This window comes from Phycomyces blakesleeanus, assembly GCF_001638985.1.
Source record: "Phycomyces blakesleeanus NRRL 1555(-) unplaced genomic scaffold PHYBLscaffold_2, whole genome shotgun sequence".
Lineage (NCBI taxonomy): Eukaryota > Fungi > Mucoromycota > Mucoromycetes > Mucorales > Phycomycetaceae > Phycomyces > Phycomyces blakesleeanus.
In genome coordinates this window covers 25,046-43,524 of record NW_017265135.1, presented here as the reverse complement: position 1 = coordinate 43,524, position 18,479 = coordinate 25,046, and the positions used below count along the sequence as shown (strand labels likewise).

General features: G+C 36.9%; 7 protein-coding genes across 7 annotated transcripts; 3 read left to right on the top strand and 4 right to left on the bottom strand.

Moving 5' to 3' along the window:
• Positions 1–256: 256 nt before the first annotated feature.
• PHYBLDRAFT_87373 (hypothetical protein) lies at positions 257–1,836 on the top strand (the record flags this gene model as incomplete). The annotated part of the gene is made up of 4 exons (XM_018443662.1): positions 257–468; positions 572–686; positions 810–965; positions 1,051–1,836. Coding segments are annotated over 4 exons (1,269 nt in total), but the record flags the coding sequence as incomplete, so codon positions are not given.
• A 607-nt stretch (positions 1,837–2,443) lies between these two features.
• Positions 2,444–4,795, top strand: PHYBLDRAFT_120982 (hypothetical protein; the record flags this gene model as incomplete). The annotated part of the gene is made up of 11 exons (XM_018428774.1): positions 2,444–2,639; positions 2,734–2,835; positions 2,963–3,026; positions 3,120–3,227; positions 3,329–3,363; positions 3,457–3,505; positions 3,562–3,631; positions 3,725–3,762; positions 3,895–3,999; positions 4,068–4,578; positions 4,678–4,795. Coding segments are annotated over exons 1-11 (1,284 nt in total), but the record flags the coding sequence as incomplete, so codon positions are not given.
• A 444-nt stretch (positions 4,796–5,239) lies between these two features.
• PHYBLDRAFT_120978 (hypothetical protein) lies at positions 5,240–7,173 on the bottom strand. Its single transcript, XM_018428773.1, has 5 exons — positions 7,082–7,173; positions 6,766–7,030; positions 6,572–6,660; positions 6,362–6,498; positions 5,240–6,275 (listed from the first exon to the last, which is right to left on the bottom strand). The coding sequence occupies exons 1-5, from the start codon at positions 7,160–7,162 to the stop codon at positions 5,534–5,536; spliced, it is 1,314 nt and encodes a 437-aa protein (XP_018297140.1). The 5' UTR covers positions 7,163–7,173; the 3' UTR covers positions 5,240–5,533.
• Positions 7,174–7,564: 391 nt separating this feature from the next.
• PHYBLDRAFT_129731 (transcription factor CBF) lies at positions 7,565–8,590 on the bottom strand (the record flags this gene model as incomplete). The annotated part of the gene is made up of 4 exons (XM_018429309.1): positions 7,565–7,919; positions 8,004–8,167; positions 8,293–8,382; positions 8,533–8,590. 4 exons carry the CDS (start codon positions 8,588–8,590, stop codon positions 7,800–7,802), a joined length of 432 nt encoding a protein of 143 aa, XP_018297139.1. The 3' UTR covers positions 7,565–7,799.
• A 770-nt stretch (positions 8,591–9,360) lies between these two features.
• PHYBLDRAFT_120971 (hypothetical protein) lies at positions 9,361–12,485 on the bottom strand. Its single transcript, XM_018428772.1, has 8 exons — positions 12,278–12,485; positions 11,831–12,176; positions 11,584–11,719; positions 11,193–11,476; positions 10,921–11,058; positions 10,622–10,838; positions 10,335–10,524; positions 9,361–9,986 (listed from the first exon to the last, which is right to left on the bottom strand). Exons 1-8 carry the CDS (start codon positions 12,453–12,455, stop codon positions 9,718–9,720), a joined length of 1,758 nt encoding a protein of 585 aa, XP_018297138.1. The 5' UTR covers positions 12,456–12,485; the 3' UTR covers positions 9,361–9,717.
• Positions 12,486–12,735: 250 nt separating this feature from the next.
• Positions 12,736–15,584, bottom strand: PHYBLDRAFT_120968 (hypothetical protein). Its single transcript, XM_018428771.1, has 7 exons — positions 15,327–15,584; positions 15,024–15,227; positions 14,768–14,930; positions 14,304–14,690; positions 14,111–14,190; positions 13,375–14,037; positions 12,736–13,313 (listed from the first exon to the last, which is right to left on the bottom strand). The coding sequence occupies exons 1-7, from the start codon at positions 15,411–15,413 to the stop codon at positions 13,116–13,118; spliced, it is 1,782 nt and encodes a 593-aa protein (XP_018297137.1). The 5' UTR covers positions 15,414–15,584; the 3' UTR covers positions 12,736–13,115.
• A 1,376-nt stretch (positions 15,585–16,960) lies between these two features.
• PHYBLDRAFT_139130 (hypothetical protein) lies at positions 16,961–18,307 on the top strand (the record flags this gene model as incomplete). The annotated part of the gene is made up of 5 exons (XM_018430167.1): positions 16,961–16,975; positions 17,084–17,254; positions 17,315–17,375; positions 17,442–17,568; positions 17,704–18,307. The coding sequence occupies 5 exons, from the start codon at positions 16,961–16,963 to the stop codon at positions 18,305–18,307; spliced, it is 978 nt and encodes a 325-aa protein (XP_018297136.1).
• Positions 18,308–18,479: the final 172 nt, after the last annotated feature.

Here is an 18,479-nt window from a genome sequence, read left to right as displayed (position 1 = left end):
TCCATCTCCTCTGGCAAATGTTCTTATTCCCAGTAACAGTAGCATCAGAAGTCGTATTTTGGAACAGGACACTCTCTCTAAGCGCCATTCAACTCTCAGTCATGATCTCGAAGAAACTACCCCGTCTATTAAAGAGGGACGTGCCTTGGGTCGGCACAATACAACCGGCCACACTCTAAGATCTAGACTGGATAATAAACCTGTGAGAATTTCAGAAGAATTTGAAAAAGAGCTCTCTGCCCGTCGCAAAGCATTCCGTCGCCTGTCTCGTCTTAAGAAACCCAAAGACGGGGAGGATGAAGATAGAGTTATGATGGGCACCAGAATTGCAGAAGGCCACCAAAACTATGTGCTTATGTACAACATGCTCACAGGCATTCGTATTGGTGTCGGACGAGTATCTGCCAAGATGGACAAACCAGTTGAAGATGCTGATTTTACTGCTGCGCATAAGCTAGCCTTTGATGTGTAAGCTTATAATTTATTTATTTTTTAGGAAAAAAATCAATCTTTAAAACAAAAATCAACAATGCTTATCTATTATTATTTATATTTATATTTATCAACGTAGTACAGGTGATGAGCTGACGCCAGGTGCAAAGTATGACTTTAAGTTTAAAGATTACGCCCCTTGGGTATTCCGTCACTTGCGTGAGAAGTTTGGTATTGACCCTGCAGACTACTTGGTATGTAGTAATGCCAAGTCCCGCGGTAATAAATCAACATTTATACTGACACATTGATCCCCCACCCCCTTCTTTACTTCTACACTTTACAATATATATATATATATATATATATATATATAGATTTCCCTTACAAGCAAATATATTTTATCTGAGCTGGGCTCACCCGGAAAGAGTGGAAGTTTCTTTTATTACTCTCGAGATTATCGCTTCATTATCAAGACCATTCACCATACCGAACACAAATTTATGCGTGATATTCTTAAGCAATATTACGAGGTAGATCTAAATACTTTCGACTCCATTGATTTTTTATCTTGATCTCAGTTCACTTGCTAATATGTTTTTTTTGTTTTGTTTTTAGCATGTGGTAGACAATCCCGATACGCTGCTTTGTAGATATTATGGTCTTCATCGTGTCAAATTGCCTCATGGACGCAAGATTCACTTTGTAGTCATGGCTAATGTGTTCCCGCCTAACAAAGATGTTCACGAAACATACGATCTGAAGGGTTCTACAATAGGTCGATTCTTGCCTGAGGAGGAGATTGAAAAGAACCCTCACGCTGTGATGAAAGATTTGAACTGGGAGAAACGTGGACGAAAGCTGCAACTGGGACCCAAGAAGCGCAAGATATTTATCAGCCAGCTAGTTCGTGATGTCAAGCTGCTCATCCAGCTTAACATCATGGACTACAGTCTGTTGATCGGTATTCACGATCTTGTGCGTGGTAATCAGGACGGTATCCGTAACTCAACCCTTCAATTCTTCCAGCCGGACACCAAAAAGGCCGAGCGACGTGCGACGTTGATGAAGCGACGAGAGAGCAAGGCCCAGGTGCATCGAAAGGCCATTGCACAGGCTAACCCCGACCGTCTCGACATCTCGGAGTTGCCAGAAGATCCATTTGGTGAACGCTCAAAGTGTGTGTTTTATGCAGACGAGGGCGGGTTCCAGTCGACAGATGAGCTTAATCGCCCGACCTCTTCACTCTACTTTATGGGTGTAATTGATATATTGACTCCTTACGATATGAAGAAGAAGTCCGAGCACTTCTTCAAGAGTATGACTCAGGACAAGAAAGCCATCTCCGCTGTCAAACCTGCCCACTATGGTGATCGCTTTATGGGCTTTATGGCCAAAACCATTGAACATGACCAAGATATTCCTCAGGAGTATCATTTGAGTAAGCACAAGCAATCCCATCGGTTCCACCATTAAAGATTTTATATTCAATTACAAGGCTAGAATTGAAATTGGTATATAATTTTTCTTTTTCCTATTTTCTCTTATTTTCCTTTTATTTTCCTACACAAAAAATCAAATGTACTTCTTTAACATTATTCCCAGCCTTCCTCTTCTTTACATCTATCAATCTCTTTCATCAATACAAATATATATTTTTCATATTATACAATAATTATGATTTTCTGAATTAATTTTTTAAAATATATATATATATGTTGTACTGTACTATAATGTACGCTGCTGTACTTAACTGTATTGTACTGCTCTGCTCTGCTCTGCACTATATTGAATTGAATTGTTCTGTGTTATAATGTATTGTGTGTATGTGTGTATACACTAAAATCAATCGAAGCTCCGGTAATCCCGAACCCAAACTTAAGATAATCTTTTACTGCTTTTTATATAGTCAGCGCTGGGGTCCATAATCAGCCAATAAAGATTTGTTTTGCTTTAGGTTTCTTGTTTCTTGTGCCAGGTTATCTTTATCTTATCTTCTTTTCTCTTCTTATTTCTTTTCTCTCTCTCTCTCTCTTTCTTATTATTTTTTATTACTTTTTATATTTATTTTTCTATTATTTATTTTCGATTCCCCACACTGTTACCTAAAACAGTTTGCCAATATGGGAGTGCGTACATTTGAGTATAAGATTGATAATGGAGATACAGCTTGGATGATGGTCTGCACGACCTTTATCTTTTTAATGGTAATATATACAAGAGACAATAGTAATTCAAGTAGAATTATGGATCTGTTTATATAAAAAAATATATATTAAACACGATTTTTTTAAACTATAGGCACCAGCATTGGGATTCTTTTATGCTGGTCTCGCTCGAGCTAAAAACGCATTATCATTGATGTACCTGACTGTATTGTCTGTAGCAGTAGTATCAATTCAGGTATATATAAAAATAAATAGAAAAACCAAAAAAATGAAATAAAAAAAAATTCAAGGTTTTGGTTTTGGTCTTTATTATTATTATTATTATTATTGTATTCTTTAATATTCATATTTGGCATATCTAGTGGTATCTTATCGGCTTTTCACTCACCTTCTCCGCGACGGGTGGACCTTTCATTGGTGATTCAGGTAAGGCTCACTATATAAAAATCTATACCAGAAAGAAAGAAAGAAAAAAAAACTCGAAACCAGTCCCAACTAATCATATTTTATTGGTCAAAGTCCATTTTTTGTTACGCAGCGTCGGTGTCCAGCCTCATCTAGAGTCCCAGACCATTCCTCAATCAGTCTTTATGATCTTTCAAGCTATGTTTGCCTGTATAACACCAGGTAATAGAAATAAACAAAATAAAGACAAAGTATTATGTTAATTCATCAATCTAATTGTTAATTATTAATTTTTTCCTTTATAAATATTGAAATTATTGCAGGTCTAGCTTTTGGATCTGCTGCTGAGCGTATGTCTGTAAGGATTTGAAAATGAATAATGAATAATTAAGATATATATATATATAGTATTTTACCGATTGTTAATTAATCACATATAATATATACATAGCTTGGTCCAGCAATTCTATTTATTTTTGTCTGGACAACTTGCGTTTATGGTGAGATAAAATATCACTCCAGAAATCCTTCTAGATCACTCATGCTTTATTGGTAGACATCATCACTTACTGGGTGTGGGGTCCTAATGGTTGGTTAAATGTTATGGGTGTCTTGGACTTTGCAGGGTAACGATATTTTTAGCTTTCAATTATGAGTCAGTTTCACGTGTAATTGACAGGTTGACTAAAAAGCAAATGAATTTTCTGTTTACTATTTAGTGGTACACCTGTCCATATATCTAGTGGTCTTGCAGCAGGTAAAAATAATAGATACAATATAAGATAGAGAATAGAATGGAATAGGATAGAAAATTTCATCACAGAATATGTACAATTTACCCGAACTGCCCTTATCTAATCTTCATCTATTATTTGATCGGTGCAAATAGTTGCCTATGCAATGGTATTAGGAAAGCGTCGCGATTATCATGAAAACGTCAATACTCCTCACAATGTGTCTTTTGTATTTCTCGGTCTAGCCCTTCTATGGTTTGGTAAATTCGATAACAATAGACTAAAAGAGAAAAACATGCAACATTTGATCTTATTCCAAAAATTCTAGGTTGGTTCTGTTTCAATGCCGGAAGTGCTCTTGGAGCCAATGCTCAAAGTGTGCACGCTTTGATCTGTACGCACCTTTCAGCATGCGTGGCTGCCGTGGTTTGGGTATTAATGGACTATCGCCATGCCCGTAAATGGAGTATTATCGGTCTCTGCACTGGTGCAGTCGCTGGTCTTGCCACAATTACACCCGGCTCGGGTTACGTTTCTTATAGCAGTTCACTTGCCTTTGGCGCTCTCGGCTCGTTTGTTTGCAATCTTGCAGTCCAATACAAACATAAATATGGTTTCGACGATGCCCTTGATGTTTTTGCTGTGCACTACATCGGTGGTCTTGTTGGCTTGGTCTTGACAGGAATCTTTGCCCAACGAAACGTCATGGCACTTGCTTTCCCAGAAGGTACTGACATCTCATCAGTTCGTATTGGTGGATGGTTAGATGGAAACTGGATGCAGGTACCTTATCAATTGGCTGCCATTGCTTCTGTATCTGCCTACTCCTTCGTTGTCACGTACGTATATTTTCCTCTTTCTTTCTTTTTTCTGTAGATTGATTTCACATAAGATATATTGCTCTTAACATTCGTACATATGTTTTATCTTGCATGTAGCTACATCATCTTGATTGTTCTCAACATGTTTCCTTTTCTCCGTTTGCGTTTGGCGGACGAAGATGAATTGATCGGGACTGATTGGGCAGAGATGGGCGAGCGTGCATACGCCTATCTGCCTATGGAACAAACCCAACCTGTGGAACCAAGAGATTCTTCCGCAAGCAGTATCGAAGACGCCGCTACTGTCGGATCAAACGGCGTGCGTCCCAATAAAACCCTGGACCGCATCAAACGCCTTCTTCGTGCCGACAACCGTCGGTTGGTTGTCAAGGGTGTCCCTGATCTAGTTGAAGACCCGGTTGTCCTCGACTTTAACCAGCAAAAAGATCTTGGTGGCATTCGACTAAGCGAAATCACCCACAATGCCACAGGCGGAGATCTTTTCCAAAAGACGCCTGCACAAGTACGGCAGGAACAACAGGAGGCAGAATCGGTAGACCTTCAGGATCTACCTATGCAAGTTGTTATTCCTGACCAAGGTCCATCTGCACAAGTTTCATTACATCATAGACCACAACCAAAAGATAAACATAAAGAAGTCGTTTAAAAAAAAAGAAATGAAATGAAATGAAAGGGATCGATCCAGGGAACTGGAGGTTTCTTTATTGAGTTAAAAAAATATTATAGAAAGAGATAGGAGAAATGTTGGAGTGCTTGCTGGTGATAATGATGGTGTTATTTTATCATGCGTGTATATTTTGTCTGTCTGCCTGTCTGCCTGTTTGTGTGTTGGCGTATTTGTGTTTTGTGACATTGAAATAAATGTTGGCAGAGTGAAATTCTTCTGCTTTCTCTTTTTTTAGGGTGCTTTGGTCTAGTATCTTTTTCTCTCTCTTTCTCTCTTTTTGGGTTTTTAGTTGACAAAGTCTTCGTACTGATCCATCATACGCATAGCTTCAAGACTAAGATCATGCTGATCAGGTACATCATCGAGACGGGCTTCTGTCTGATAGAGGCACGAATATTCGGGTTTATGGTCAACGGTCTGTCCGGGTGTGTAGCTATAGTTGTATGTTTGTTCGTGAAGCTCCCATTTTCCACGACGGACCAAGGGATGTGTGGATGTAGATGAATCACCAAAGGTGGTTGGATCAAGTTTGGAAGGATCGGACAATGGAACTGAGTCTCCTACTGTTACCTCAACAAAGATTGTGTAAGATCGAGTATCGTTAACAATACAACGCATCCAGCCATGGATACGCTGGGTGGCATTGACTGCTAGGGGTTCCTTGAACAAGAAACGGACTTGCTGCCAGTGAGTACGTTCGGCCATGGGTCCTGTGGCCAACTCAACAGTAGTTCCGAGTGTTTCCTGGTTTGTGGTGTAAGGAGGAGGACCAAAGACAAGATCAAACCAGCCAGCAATGCCATGCATAAGGCCGGTGTAGTCTGCCTCCCAGTCATAAGGCATTGTGATGTCTTTCAACTCTGATAAAGTTACAGTAGAGAAATCGACGGGGAATGCATCGCACACTGTAGGTGTCGTAATCAAATTGCGTGGATCGAAATGGCCCACCACGGGCATACCGAACATCTCCTCACGAGCGTCTTTATAAAGACAAGTGAGATCAATTCCGTAGAATGATTGTTGCTGCCTTGATTAGCGATACATATTTTGGTTAACTTTGCTGTGTTACAAATCGTATATACATATCCCTATATATTCATATTGCAAATTTACCAGAATCGAGCTTTGCCCATGGTCTCAGTCCACAGCATGGCATCCGTAAAAGGTGCAAGATAGATGTTACCCTTTGAAGGGAACAAGGCTCCTCCGGGCTTCAAGTAGTGGTCTCTTGCGTAGATATAACTCTCAAGCTGCACAAATACACATAATTTTTTTTTAAATCAAGGGTCCATTAAAACTTGTGATTTCGCATATAAAGCCTACCATGCGTTCATGGAACAAAAGAACACCAATAGGTTCGGACACAATAGTATCAACCTTGGGAATAGGTAAATTGGGCTCCTCAATCTTGGCTATTATATTTTTTTTAAAGAGAAACACAAAACAAAATATAAGAATATAAGAATATATATATATATATATCTTTGTATTTGAATAAGTTTAGATCTATACTTTACCATTGATGACTTCTATTTTGCCTTTCATGAACGCGTTCTTTCCATCTTTGCCAGCTGTATCAACCAGCTTCTTCATCTTCTTTGCCATTCCAGAAGCTTCGACAGCATAAACCTTCTTGGCACCTGCCTGGGCAGCAAAGAATGAAAGAATGCCCGAGCCAGCACCAACGTCCATCACAGTTTTTCCTTCAAAGCACTTGGGCTTGTTCAATAAGATTGCAGATTGATAGGTAGAGGTGCGGACGGTATCTTGAAGCATATTTTGCTACCATTTCGTGATGAATAATATTGAAATGATAAATGCGATGTAGCTTACTTGGTGTTGAAGCATAGCATAGTATCCAAAGTATTGGACATCGCGATGCTCTACACCTGGAAGATTAGCTTCGTTTGACATTTTTTTTATACTATAGAAAAATAATAATAAGCTGTAAAAAAAAAAAAAAAAAAAAAAACTTTAGAAAATTATTTCTTATTTCTTATTTTTTATTTTTATTTTTTATTTGCTCAGACGCGTGCTCAAAGATTACAACACTTGTCAGTGATATATAAATATATTATGAACTTTGCCTTATCAGGAGACAAAGCAAAAAAAAAAAAAAGAATTCAAAGCGTCTATATTTGGATATTTGTGAAAATGTTTACTGTGACTGTATTTATACAAGAATGTTTCCTACAAAGGAGATTATTGTTAAATAGTGAATATAAAGAAGTTGTTTTTTTTTGACTTTATACTCAATTATCTATTTATTCACTTCTTTATTTTTGTTTTTATTTTGTGTTGTTTTATTTTATTTTTCAATTTATTATAAATAATATATATATGAAAATAAACATATAAATATATAAATAAAAATATATAGATGATGGAGAGAAATACATAGAGAATTGATGATGAAAAAGGAAGAAGGAAGAAGTAGAAGAGGAGTGGGAAGAGTAGGAAGAGTAGGAATGAATGTTTAGGGCAAGTGAGGATGAGATAAAATGTCGGTTTTTTTTCTTATTGGGCTTTTGCTTTTTTTTTTCTTTTTTTTTTACTGCTGTTGTGCTTCGAATTTGAGTCGTGATTGAGCAAACAAGAGTTCTTGCTGTCGTAACAGCTCTTCTTCAGAAATACCAGTGTTTTCCAATCGTGTGCTCTTCTTGTCTCGATCCTATTAGGTAACGATAGATTAAATATTTATAAATACATAGCTTTTATCACAGATTAAATTCTCCAATTCATTTGCAATAAATACCTTTTGTTGTTTCTTATGTTCTTTGAATACTTCGTCTACTTCTTCTACATAATCTTCAAAACCGAGTGCCTGAAGTGCTGACACGACATGTTCACCTGCAATTGTCTTTTTGGTCTCCTTTTCGCAAATCTCATTAGCTTCAGAAGCAATCAGATGAATAAATTCTACAAGATGAATGTCATGTTTTTTTAAAAATAATAATAATAAGATATCAATTACAAGTTATTTTTTCTTTTCTTTTCTTTATTAAATATATATAGATATATTTGGTGCATATATAAATTCTCACCAACACAGCAATCGATGAGAAGATCGCGTGTATCTTTGGCGCACACAACATCTTCGGGCATCATTTCGTTGATGAGTTTCTGGACGGTGGCTAGTAAAAAAAGTATTATCCAATAAAACAAGATAAGAACAATAATTAGTGTTCTTCTTGTTGTTGTTGGGTTTGTTGATTCGTTGGTGTCTATGTGTGGATTTCGTGTATTTTCTTTTTCTATTCTTTCTTGGTGTTCTTTATCTCTACCTTTTGGCAAAGATAGTTCATCATCGCCTGTGGGTCCAGAACGCTCATTATCGCTCATTTTTGTAAGGCAGATTGATTCAAATACAATGAACTGGTAAAGCTGTGAAAGAGTACTGTGGCATAAGAGAAAAAAAAAATTATATTAGTGACAAGGTTAAATATTTTTTTTTTATTTTTTTATTTTAAAAAAAAAAAAAAAAAAAAAAACTCCTCCTCTTTCCTTCTTTCCTTCCTTCCCTCTCCCTTTCCCTCCTTTCCCTCCTTTCTCTCCTTTCTCTGCTTAGCATGTCTGGGTGGCTTTCATACCTTTTTTTCAAGGAAATTAATTCAGAAAACTGTGCAGCAGCTAAAGCTACTTGAATATATATATAAATATATATAAATATAAATAGAAGAGTATATCTCCTAAGGACAGTCAATATATTGTACATCACCAGGAGAACACAAATAAAGTGAGGACTGTACCAAACCATAACTGTAAAATTTAGTGCTATTCAGACTTCAATATACTCTGACTTTTTTAAATACATATATCTTTAAGCAATTTTATAATAAAACACAATTATCAATAATATAAACCCTTCTACTGTACACAACCAATCCAAGTAAAAAAAAAAGAGCAAGCATTGGATTAATGAGTTAATGAGAAAGGAAAAGTTGGGAATGTGACTGCGCTTTAATACACATAGTTATATTGAAACAACTGCCTACAAAAATGAATAGAGAAATTGAAACAAGCAAAGGACTGCCTATCGAGAACCCTATGCACATTCCAAAAAGAAGACCTCCAGAAACACTATTATTTGTTACTTGACCTTATCTTATTTTATATTGACGCAATAAAGACATATAGATTGTCTTGATTTATTTTCCAAATATGAACCAAAGACGATTGAAATTTTAATTGAATTGTGGATCTATTTGAGTTCTTCAGATCATCTAAATGCTACCTATTTTTCTCAGTCTAATGTTTATCCTTTTGTAATAATAATCGAAAATAAGAGCAAAGAAATGGTTGAAATAACGGTTCTATCTTTTGGAAGCTTGAGATAAATTAACACTGTAAAATATTGTGGAATGGTATTCTTGGTGCGTTGTTATTATTATTACTGATGATGGTGTTGGTGAGAGTGATGATGTTTGTAGTTGTCGTTGTTGTTACAGATGTTATAGATGTTGGATTATTTACTTTTTTCTATTGCGACTGATCTTAATTTTACGCTTTTTCTCTGCCTTTGGAAGTTTGTGTTTTCGCTTCTCTCTTGCTTCTTCTTTGGCTTTCTTCTTACGGTCCTTTTTATCATCCTTATCTTCGTTCTTTTTGCCTCTCAAAGGCTTCTTTCTCCCACCATCATCTTCACTATCATCTTCACTGTCGTCTTCGCTATCATCGTCTTCACTATCATCGTCGTCATTATCCTCACTCTCTTCAACATCCTTCTTGGACTTTTTGACTTCTTTGACTTCTTTGGCCACAACTGGTTCCTCCTCCTTGATCTTTTCTTCGACCTTTTCTTCTTCAGTTACTATTGGCTTCTCAACTTTTTCTTCTACAGTCGTTTTTCCTTTAGCTTCCGACTCTGCCTTAGTCACAGTTTTGTCTTGAAGACTAAGCTTATCCAGAGCAAATGTAAGCTTTTTCTTAGATGGCTTCAATGTGTCTTTTGCGTTGGGATCAAAGTTGGCTTTACCCAAAAGATTGGCGTACACCAACTATAAATAAAAATTAACCACATCCAAATACACAGTCAGTCAGTCTTTAGTTTATATTGATAATCATTTAGGCTGACTTTTATCATTACTACTAAGCCAAGATAATCTAAAGTAAAGTATAATACTTACATCCTTGCCTTCACCTTCGGCAATCAAAAGGGTATCTCTTTCCACATCAATAACTTCCTCCAATGTCTGAGGAATATAGGAGCGCATAAAAATCTCTTCTTCAAGTGTGTTTCGCTCCTTTTCAGGTTCAGAGTTCATCTTGGTTTGGATCTACAATGATATATATATATATATATATATATATATATATATATTAAAACTACATGTCAGTAATGTCTTCTTTGTTTGTATGTGTATTTGATTTTACCTTTTCCAAAACATCATCTACTACTGCATCTTCGTTACTGAAGCTTGGATCTGTTACAAATGAAAATAGATCCATAAGACCCATTACGCGCACACCACGCTTAGAAAAGTAATCTGTCACATTGGAAAGATCCTTTCTTAAGAATTCAGAGGCATGAGGATGATCGTGTTCTACAGATTGGGACACATCGATAATGTACAACAATCCCTTGTGGTAACTATTTTTTTTAAAATAAAATAAATAAATACAAATTCATTCAGCTTTTGGTTGCATGACACATTGGATCGTTTATAACTCACAGTAAATTGTATTCACTCAAATCGGCGTGGACCAGGCGACACACCTGGTACATTGTGCGAACATTCTTGATCAATTGATAATAGAGAGAAGCGTATTTGGATTGTTCGATCTGAGCATCCTTGAGTCTTGGATAAGCCCTGTCAAAAAAGAAAGATCAAAGTAAAATAGATACGCACATGGTTTAGTTATCATACCTTTCCTTGCTCCTAAACAAATTGCCCCTCCCTTTTGATGATCAAAGTATATTTATGTATATGGTTATGTATCTTACCATCCATTTTTATCACCCAAGAACTCCATGACTAACACATGCATACGCAAAACAAGTGCTTCAGGGGAAGGAATACCGGCAGCCTTGATACGACGCAAGTTACGCATCTCCTTCTCAGCCCACACCTTAACCATCTTTCTAGGGTTTGATTTACTGTAACCATGACGGAAACGGTACTCGCCTGTTACGTAACGATCGCGATCCTTAAAAGTCAAAACCGAGGTCTTGTAGACCTTGATAGCTCTGTGTAGTCCATCTTCAGTAGCAGCGTGATAGACGTTGGCCTAAAACATTTGTGCGCATAAGTCTCACTTTTTTTCTTTAATTTTTACCCTCACAAGTTTCTGACAATCAGTTTTTCTCCTACTCCAACAATAAAAGTAACAATTACCTCTTTACCAGTACTGATACAACCGTTAATTTCGTAAAACACACCTCTGTTCAACATCTTGAACAGAATAATACGTGTACGGGGATCCAACACCTGTTCGACTGTAGCACGATCAGACTTATCTTTTTGGGTGTTTCTGAAATTTTACCAATACAAAGAAAAAGTTAAAAAAAATGCATTTCTTTTCTTTCAGGTACAAAGAAAAATTCCACCAATTGATTCACCAATGTGTGTATGTGATATTTACCTTTCACCACTAGCCTTTTTGCTACTCAATTTAATATCACTTGCTACCGAAGATGACATGCGTGGGGGTTCATAGGCACGGACTTGGATACGGCTAGTGAATTTACTGAGACTCTCAATCTGGCTTTCCAGTAACTGCTTCTTGGCAGCAACATCTTCTTTAGCAGTAGAAGCATTTGTTGCAGTCTTGGTTTTTTTGTTAGCAGCAGGAGCAATTGCAGTAGTAGTAGTAGTAGTAGTAGTTATAGTAGTAGTAGTTGAAGCTCCCGAGAAAGAGGGTGCGGCGGGACCAGCACGAGCAACTGGGGCTACCTGTTGGCGCAGACGGTTGTACTGTTTAGTGAAATCTAATAAATAAAAACATTATGTTACTGAGATTGATCTTGGTAGTGAATTGGAGGAGGAAACATTTTTTTATTATTATTGTTATTATTTCTCGGTTGTTTACCTCCCGAAGCACTGTCCCACAGATCGGTGTCATTTAGTTCATCGTCAAGATAATCGTCGTAATCGTCGTCGTCCGAGTCTTCCTGGTATGCGAGTTCAGACTCGTCAATCTCTTCAGCATCAGCAAATGCATCAGCATGTGACTCGGTGGTTGGTTTTGTTGTAATCTCGGAAGACATGATCTTCAAGTGGTCAAGACAATCAGGTAGAAATAGTCAAAGACAATGAATTAACTTTTTTTTTTAATTCAACTCTTTAAATCTTAACTTTCTCTTTCCGGCTCTTATGCCAATTGGTGGCTTGACCAGTGAAATCGGTCATTGTAATTTTTTTCTTTTATTTTTTTACATTTTTTTTTATTACTTTAAAATAAAAACAACAAAAAAATACGATATCTATTATCATTGAATTGTGTTGAAAACCTTTTAATTGTCATACAGTATAACATAAAGTAATAATAATAAAAATAAAAAAAAGTATTTTATTATTGGCACATTGAAACAAAAAGAAAATGCGCTTATATGTTAGCACGAGTTTTTGTGTATGTGCTTGGGTTTGGCAGGAGGAGGATATAATCTGTTGAAGAATGTACAAGAAGGAATAAGCTTTTTTTTTTTAAAAAAAAAAGAAATAAAAAAAAGAGAGTAAATGTTTGCTTACATACAAGAAAAAGGTACAGTAGAAAATAAAGAATAATAATAAGAAGGAAAACAAATATCAATATCAAGATGATGAAAAGAGGGTATGTTGAATACACACAGTCAGTAAAAGAAAGAAGAGGTAAGAAGTAAGTGGGAGAGAGGGAGATATGGAGAGAAGAGGTTGATTTTTGATATTAATTAGCGCATGGCTTGCTGGGTAGGTTCGACAGCAGACTCAATGTCGAAAAGACGCCAGATACCATCCGAGTCTTGGAAGTCGTTGTGGACAATGTTGACAAGATACCAGTTGTCAGCAACTCCCTTCAAGAGCTTGTTAGACACGCTCTCGGCGTCATACAGACGGGCCCATTCGTGCCACAAAGCAAAGGCTTCCTCCTGCAATAAGAAATACTTGTAAATAATAGGACAATCTCAATTATCATGTTTTGCCATTTACCTTCCAGGCCATAAAGGCAGCGGCTTCAACAACTGTAGGTTGGATGATCTCTTTGCTGGGGAATACACCCCATGTGACTGCATTGGGTCCATCACTCTGTGTGTTGGTTCTCAAATCACCCTGCTGGTTGACAGCATAGTAAGTGATGGAGATGTTGGATCCGATCTTGGTTACAAGATCATTGAGCTTCTCGGGAGACAAGAAACACTCCAGATAGGCCTTTTGGTAAATGTAACCGTTCTTGGGACCCCATCCGTGGACCTTGTCTGCGCTCTTGACACCATTGACAGCAGGCTGAGAGTTGATTGTCAAATAGCCAAGGTTGTTCAAGGCGGCCAAGTGAGAACGGATCTTCTCAGACTCGGGATCTAATTCGTGGAAGCACCAGGGAAGGGCTGCTACCTTACCAGCACAGTAGCTGGAGAAGATCTGAGAGATGTCCTGGATGGTAGTAGGAGAGTTCCACATCTTAAGGCACTCGGCAGGAGTATGCTTGAGAGAGATACCGTAACCGTCCAATTCACCAAAGGCAGGCGAGCGAGAATCACCCCAACGACCGTTGGGGAATTCATCCCAGAGTTCGGTACGCTTGATATAGCTCATGGTGCGGTTCTTCCAGAAGATGGGGCGGACATTTTCCTTGATACGCTTGGTGTGCAACGACTAACAAAAAAAATAAAAAAAGAAATTTTATTATTGATTTAGATAAAAGTACTTTTTTTTTTAAGAAACTTACAGGTTTCCATGGCAATGGCTTGACGGTTTCTTGGGAAGCAACATAGTTGAGACGTTCCAAGACAAGTCTGGTACTACGCTCTAAAAAAAAAAAATATTTGAGTAATTATTAGAAAAGGAAAGGACATGCATATATATATAATACGAGGTTTAACAAAGTTAATAGTAAATAAATAACTGAATAAATGTCTCACCAAGGTTGAAGGTGTAAAAGTGAACACCATTAAGGCCAGCAGCAAGCATTTTTTGGATAAATTCGACTGTCAATTGGATCCCGTATTCTTTGACAGCAGCATCATCATCCTTGATGGGTTCCAAGGCATCCCAGATAGCCTGGGGTACATGGTTGTCGTTGAAAGAAATGACACGCTTGAGACCATTGTAGTTTTGGATAGGGAACACACCAGGTAAAATGGGACAGGTGATGCCGGCAGCTCTGCACTTTTCTACAAATGACAAGAAGATATCGACATCAAAGAAGAGTTGGGTGACGACAAGATCGGCACCGGCATCAACCTTGGCCTTCAAGTGGAGGATATCTTGATCGAGTGTAGGACAATCGGCATGCTTTTCGGGATGGCCTATTTAGACATAGTGAAAATGGTGTGAGCTTTAAAACAAAACAAAGAAAAAAAACAAGTGAAAAAAAGCACTTTACCGGCAACAGCAATGCCAAAGTAATCGCCGTACTTAAGACGGATATATTTGACAAGATCGATGGCATTATTGAAACCACCTTCACAGGACTTCCAGGTTTCTTGACCATGAGGAGGATCACCACGGAGGGCAAGAATGTTCTGGCAGCCACACTTCTTTGCTTTCTAAAACAGAGAAAGAAAGAAAAAAATAGTGGGATGAGTCATTGGGAATTTGGTCCAATAGTGAATAAGAGTCAGAGTCAGAGTCAGACTTACTTCCAGGGCAGCATCAATCTTCTCGACTGGCATGTTTGTGCAAGTCAAATGCATCATGGTTTCGATACCATAGACAGTCTGGGCTGTCTGAACAATGTCTGTAGTAAGATCCGAGGTAGTTCCACCAGCACCCCATGTGACATCGATGAACTCTGGGCCAAATTTTTGCATACGTTCGATACGATCATAGAGATTTTGGACACCCTAATTAATTAATTTATTTATTGATTAATTGTTATTATTATTTTTGGTGTCAATAAAAGAAGTGCTGTTTGCTTTGATTGTTATTCGGTTTGCCCTTACTTGAGTGGTCTTTGGAGGGAAATATTCAAAGGACCAGTAAACGCGACCTTCTTCTTCGGCACGCTTGATTTTGTCAATAACTTTCATATTTTAAGAGGAAATCTAAATGTATGTATTGTTGGTTGTCTAAAAGAAGGCAACAGGTAAAAAGAAAAGAAAGAGAGAAGAGGTAGTAAAAGATGGAAATAAATATATATGTATATTTGTATATTTGTATATTTGTATATTTGAAAATACAGTAGAGCAAAGAGAAATTAGATGTGAAAAATAGAAAGAGATCTGTGGGATTAATTCTACTCTAAACCCCACCCTTTCTTTCTCCCCCCCCTCCCTTTTTTCTGTGTGTGTGTGGCGGATCTCATCTATTTTTCTTTTGCCACACCTTAGACCCTATGATATTTCTTGTTTTTTATTATTTTTGTAGATTTCCATCAGTGAGGTGCCTTGAATAGAGATGTCGCAATAACAGTCACATCATGCCTTTATAACCCGTTCAATTAAAATAAAATGCAGACCGTTAAAGATTCTCAAAATATTTATATGTACATGAAGCTTTATTGAGTGCATTCATATGCATATAAGCTATAGTTAAGAAACAGTTCTAGAAATAGGATCTGTCTACAAAAAAGAAATGAGCCGGAATTCCTTAACGAAAATTGGTACGATTAAGCGAACAAAAAAAGAAAATTACATATAAAAGGAAAAGTACAAGGAAAAGTATTAAAACAGAAATTCTGTATTCACAATTATAGTTATTCTTGTAAAATATATATATATACAAAAGAGATTACAGGCGTGTAACGTTGATTGATTTTTGGGTGAATGGAATCTAGCCAATGACAACCAGAAATTGTAACCGTAATTCCCAAAAACATATGAATGTGACAATGCTCTTGCTCACATTTATTATTGGGATACAACAACTAAAATGATTCATGTAATCAGCAGAGATTACTTTATGTATGGTGCACATCAAAGACAACCATATCTATGGACCAAATCAAAATATCAGTAGAAAATTTCATCTCATCAGGCTGTGAATATACAAAAAGAAGTCTATTACACTTATTTGCGTCTTTGAATATCAAAAATAATAATTAAGGCATTTGCTTGTCTTTGTTTAAAATTTAGGTGCCGGGTACCCAAATTTAAAGATCTACAATATAGATCATCTCTCTTTCCCTTTTTCTTTATCTTTTAATCGCTTCTGAATTTTTCTTTTTTGGAGTTGATTTTACTCTTTGACTTCTTCCTTTAATTCACCAGACCAAAATAAGAATAATAACTGTTAAATATCTGTCATTATTCTGTACAAGTACACTCTTTCCGGAAATTATTGGTGCACGAACAAAAATAAATTTGGTGCAAAAATACAAAATTATTTGGTGCAAAAATGGAATGCACCAAATGCACCAAAAAAGATGAATTAAACAGAGAAATGGTAAAAAATTGCACCAAATTTTATCTTTATTTTTGCACCAAATTTATTTTTATTTTTGCACCAATAATTTCCGGAGAGAGTGTATTGTATAGTGCTTCCAGAAAGTGGTGTCACTGGCCAATCAGAATTAATGTCACTAGCCAATGAAAAATGATGTCCCTGGCCAGAGTATATTTTTAGAAACCGTGCCACCATGATTCTTGGCACTGTAAGAGTATAAATACATTGTAGGTATTTTTTTGGGCATTTCTTTTGTTTTTCAATACTTTACTAATTTAATATAAGTACAATATTTTTATATGAAGATTGAAATGAGAATGTTGTTGATGAGGAAGGTGGTCCTGAGCCCATGGATTACATTGTTGTTGAGACACTTGCTACTCATAGTGAATACATGCAAACTGTCTCCTCGAGTGAATCTTCCCTGACTTCTCCTATGTTGATAGAAAAGCCAAAAAACGAAGATCCTCGTACGAAGGAGGCAAACGTACAACAGGATTAAATGCGTTATATTGCCTAGAATAAAGATTGGTTTTTCGAACTGAAGATTGAAAAGTGTATAGTGCATCATCTGCAGCAAGGCAGTTGGGTATTCACATTCGAACAGCGTACAGATGGATAAAGCAGTATTATATATGCCCTGAGAGCATTTTTAACAATACAAAAAAAAATAGGCCAAATATGTATCTTGACCGAAGATCATAAAATGACTGTTATCAACTTCATTGATACTAATCCATCTGCTTCTGTTGTCGAAGTGACTGAGCATTTATTGAGCCAATTCCATTATCAAAGTTTCTCGTAGCATTGTTTATAACTTTATGAGAAGTGAATGTAACCTTTCGTTGAAGAAAGCAGATTTCCACTCTATTGAACGAAACAGTCCGGAAAAGATTGAGGAACGATACAATTAGGCTGGCAAATGGGAAAATACAGACATGAATTTCCTGACGAATTGCGTGTTTCTTGGCAAGTCTGCTATTGTCATAAATATGAAATGTTCAAGAGCTTGGTCCAGAAAAGGCATTCGCGCTATTGTTATCAGACCAACTACGAAAGCAACACAACGTCTATATTGGGTGCTATCTCTGCCGCAGCTTTGATAACAGTCGGCGTAAGGAACCCCAGGCTTGTCAAGAAGAGAAAGGCTGAAGGATACATAAGCTCAGGAACTGTAACGGGTCACTGCATCAGTTTCTTAAAAATTACGCTTGATGAAATGGACAAACATCCACATATGAAAGGTCACTATGTAGTGATGGATAATGCACCTATTCACACGCATAAAAACATAAAAAAGTACATTAAGTATCGAGGGTATAAATGTGTGTATCTTATCTACTCTCCCGAGCTTAAACCAATTGTACAATTCTGGGTCGTGGCAAAGAGTAGGGTAAAGCACCATAATGTTTTGCAGGAAGACACCTTATCAAAAATAATTACTGAAGCCTGCAAAGATGTGGAGAAAAGTCATTTCAGAGGCTTCGTTTCACATTCTTACATGTGTTGGGATAAATGTCGAAATAGAGAGCCCATGTAATAATCACAGGACGCTCCCAAAATCAATGTAAAAAAAAATCTTGAGAGTAAGTGTAAGCGTAAGCGTAAGTGTAAGTTTTTTTTTTTTTTTTTTTTTTTTTTTTTGGTTGGGCAAACCCATGAGGGTAAGTGTAAGTGTAAACGGTTTATTTCCTTTAACGGGCAATAAAATG

What these genes read in the sequence shown, in the direction of transcription:
- PHYBLDRAFT_120968 (XM_018428771.1), bottom strand. Translation starts at nt 15,413, where the DNA reads ATGAAAGTTATTGACAAAATCAAGCGTGCCGAAGAAGAAGGTCGCGTT. An exon ending in AGCCATTGCCATGGAAACCT is followed by an intron (nt 14,038 to 14,110) that starts GTAAGTTTCTTA and finishes TTTTTTTGTTAG; the next exon opens with TCGTTGCACACCAAGCGTAT. An exon ending in CTGCCTTTATGGCCTGGAAG is followed by an intron (nt 13,314 to 13,374) that starts GTAAATGGCAAA and finishes TTCTTATTGCAG; the next exon opens with GAGGAAGCCTTTGCTTTGTG.
- PHYBLDRAFT_120978 (XM_018428773.1), bottom strand. Translation starts at nt 7,162, where the DNA reads ATGTCAAACGAAGCTAATCTTCCAGGTGTAGAGCATCGCGATGTCCAA. An exon ending in TTTTGTTCCATGAACGCATG is followed by an intron (nt 6,499 to 6,571) that starts GTAGGCTTTATA and finishes GTATTTGTGCAG; the next exon opens with CTTGAGAGTTATATCTACGC. An exon ending in ATGGGCAAAGCTCGATTCTG is followed by an intron (nt 6,276 to 6,361) that starts GTAAATTTGCAA and finishes TCGCTAATCAAG; the next exon opens with GCAGCAACAATCATTCTACG.
- PHYBLDRAFT_120971 (XM_018428772.1), bottom strand. Translation starts at nt 12,455, where the DNA reads ATGTCTTCCGAGATTACAACAAAACCAACCACCGAGTCACATGCTGAT. An exon ending in TTGAGTGAATACAATTTACT is followed by an intron (nt 10,839 to 10,920) that starts GTGAGTTATAAA and finishes TAAAAAAAATAG; the next exon opens with TTACCACAAGGGATTGTTGT. An exon ending in TAGATTATCTTGGCTTAGTA is followed by an intron (nt 9,987 to 10,334) that starts GTAATGATAAAA and finishes AAGTCAAAGAAG; the next exon opens with TCAAAAAGTCCAAGAAGGAT.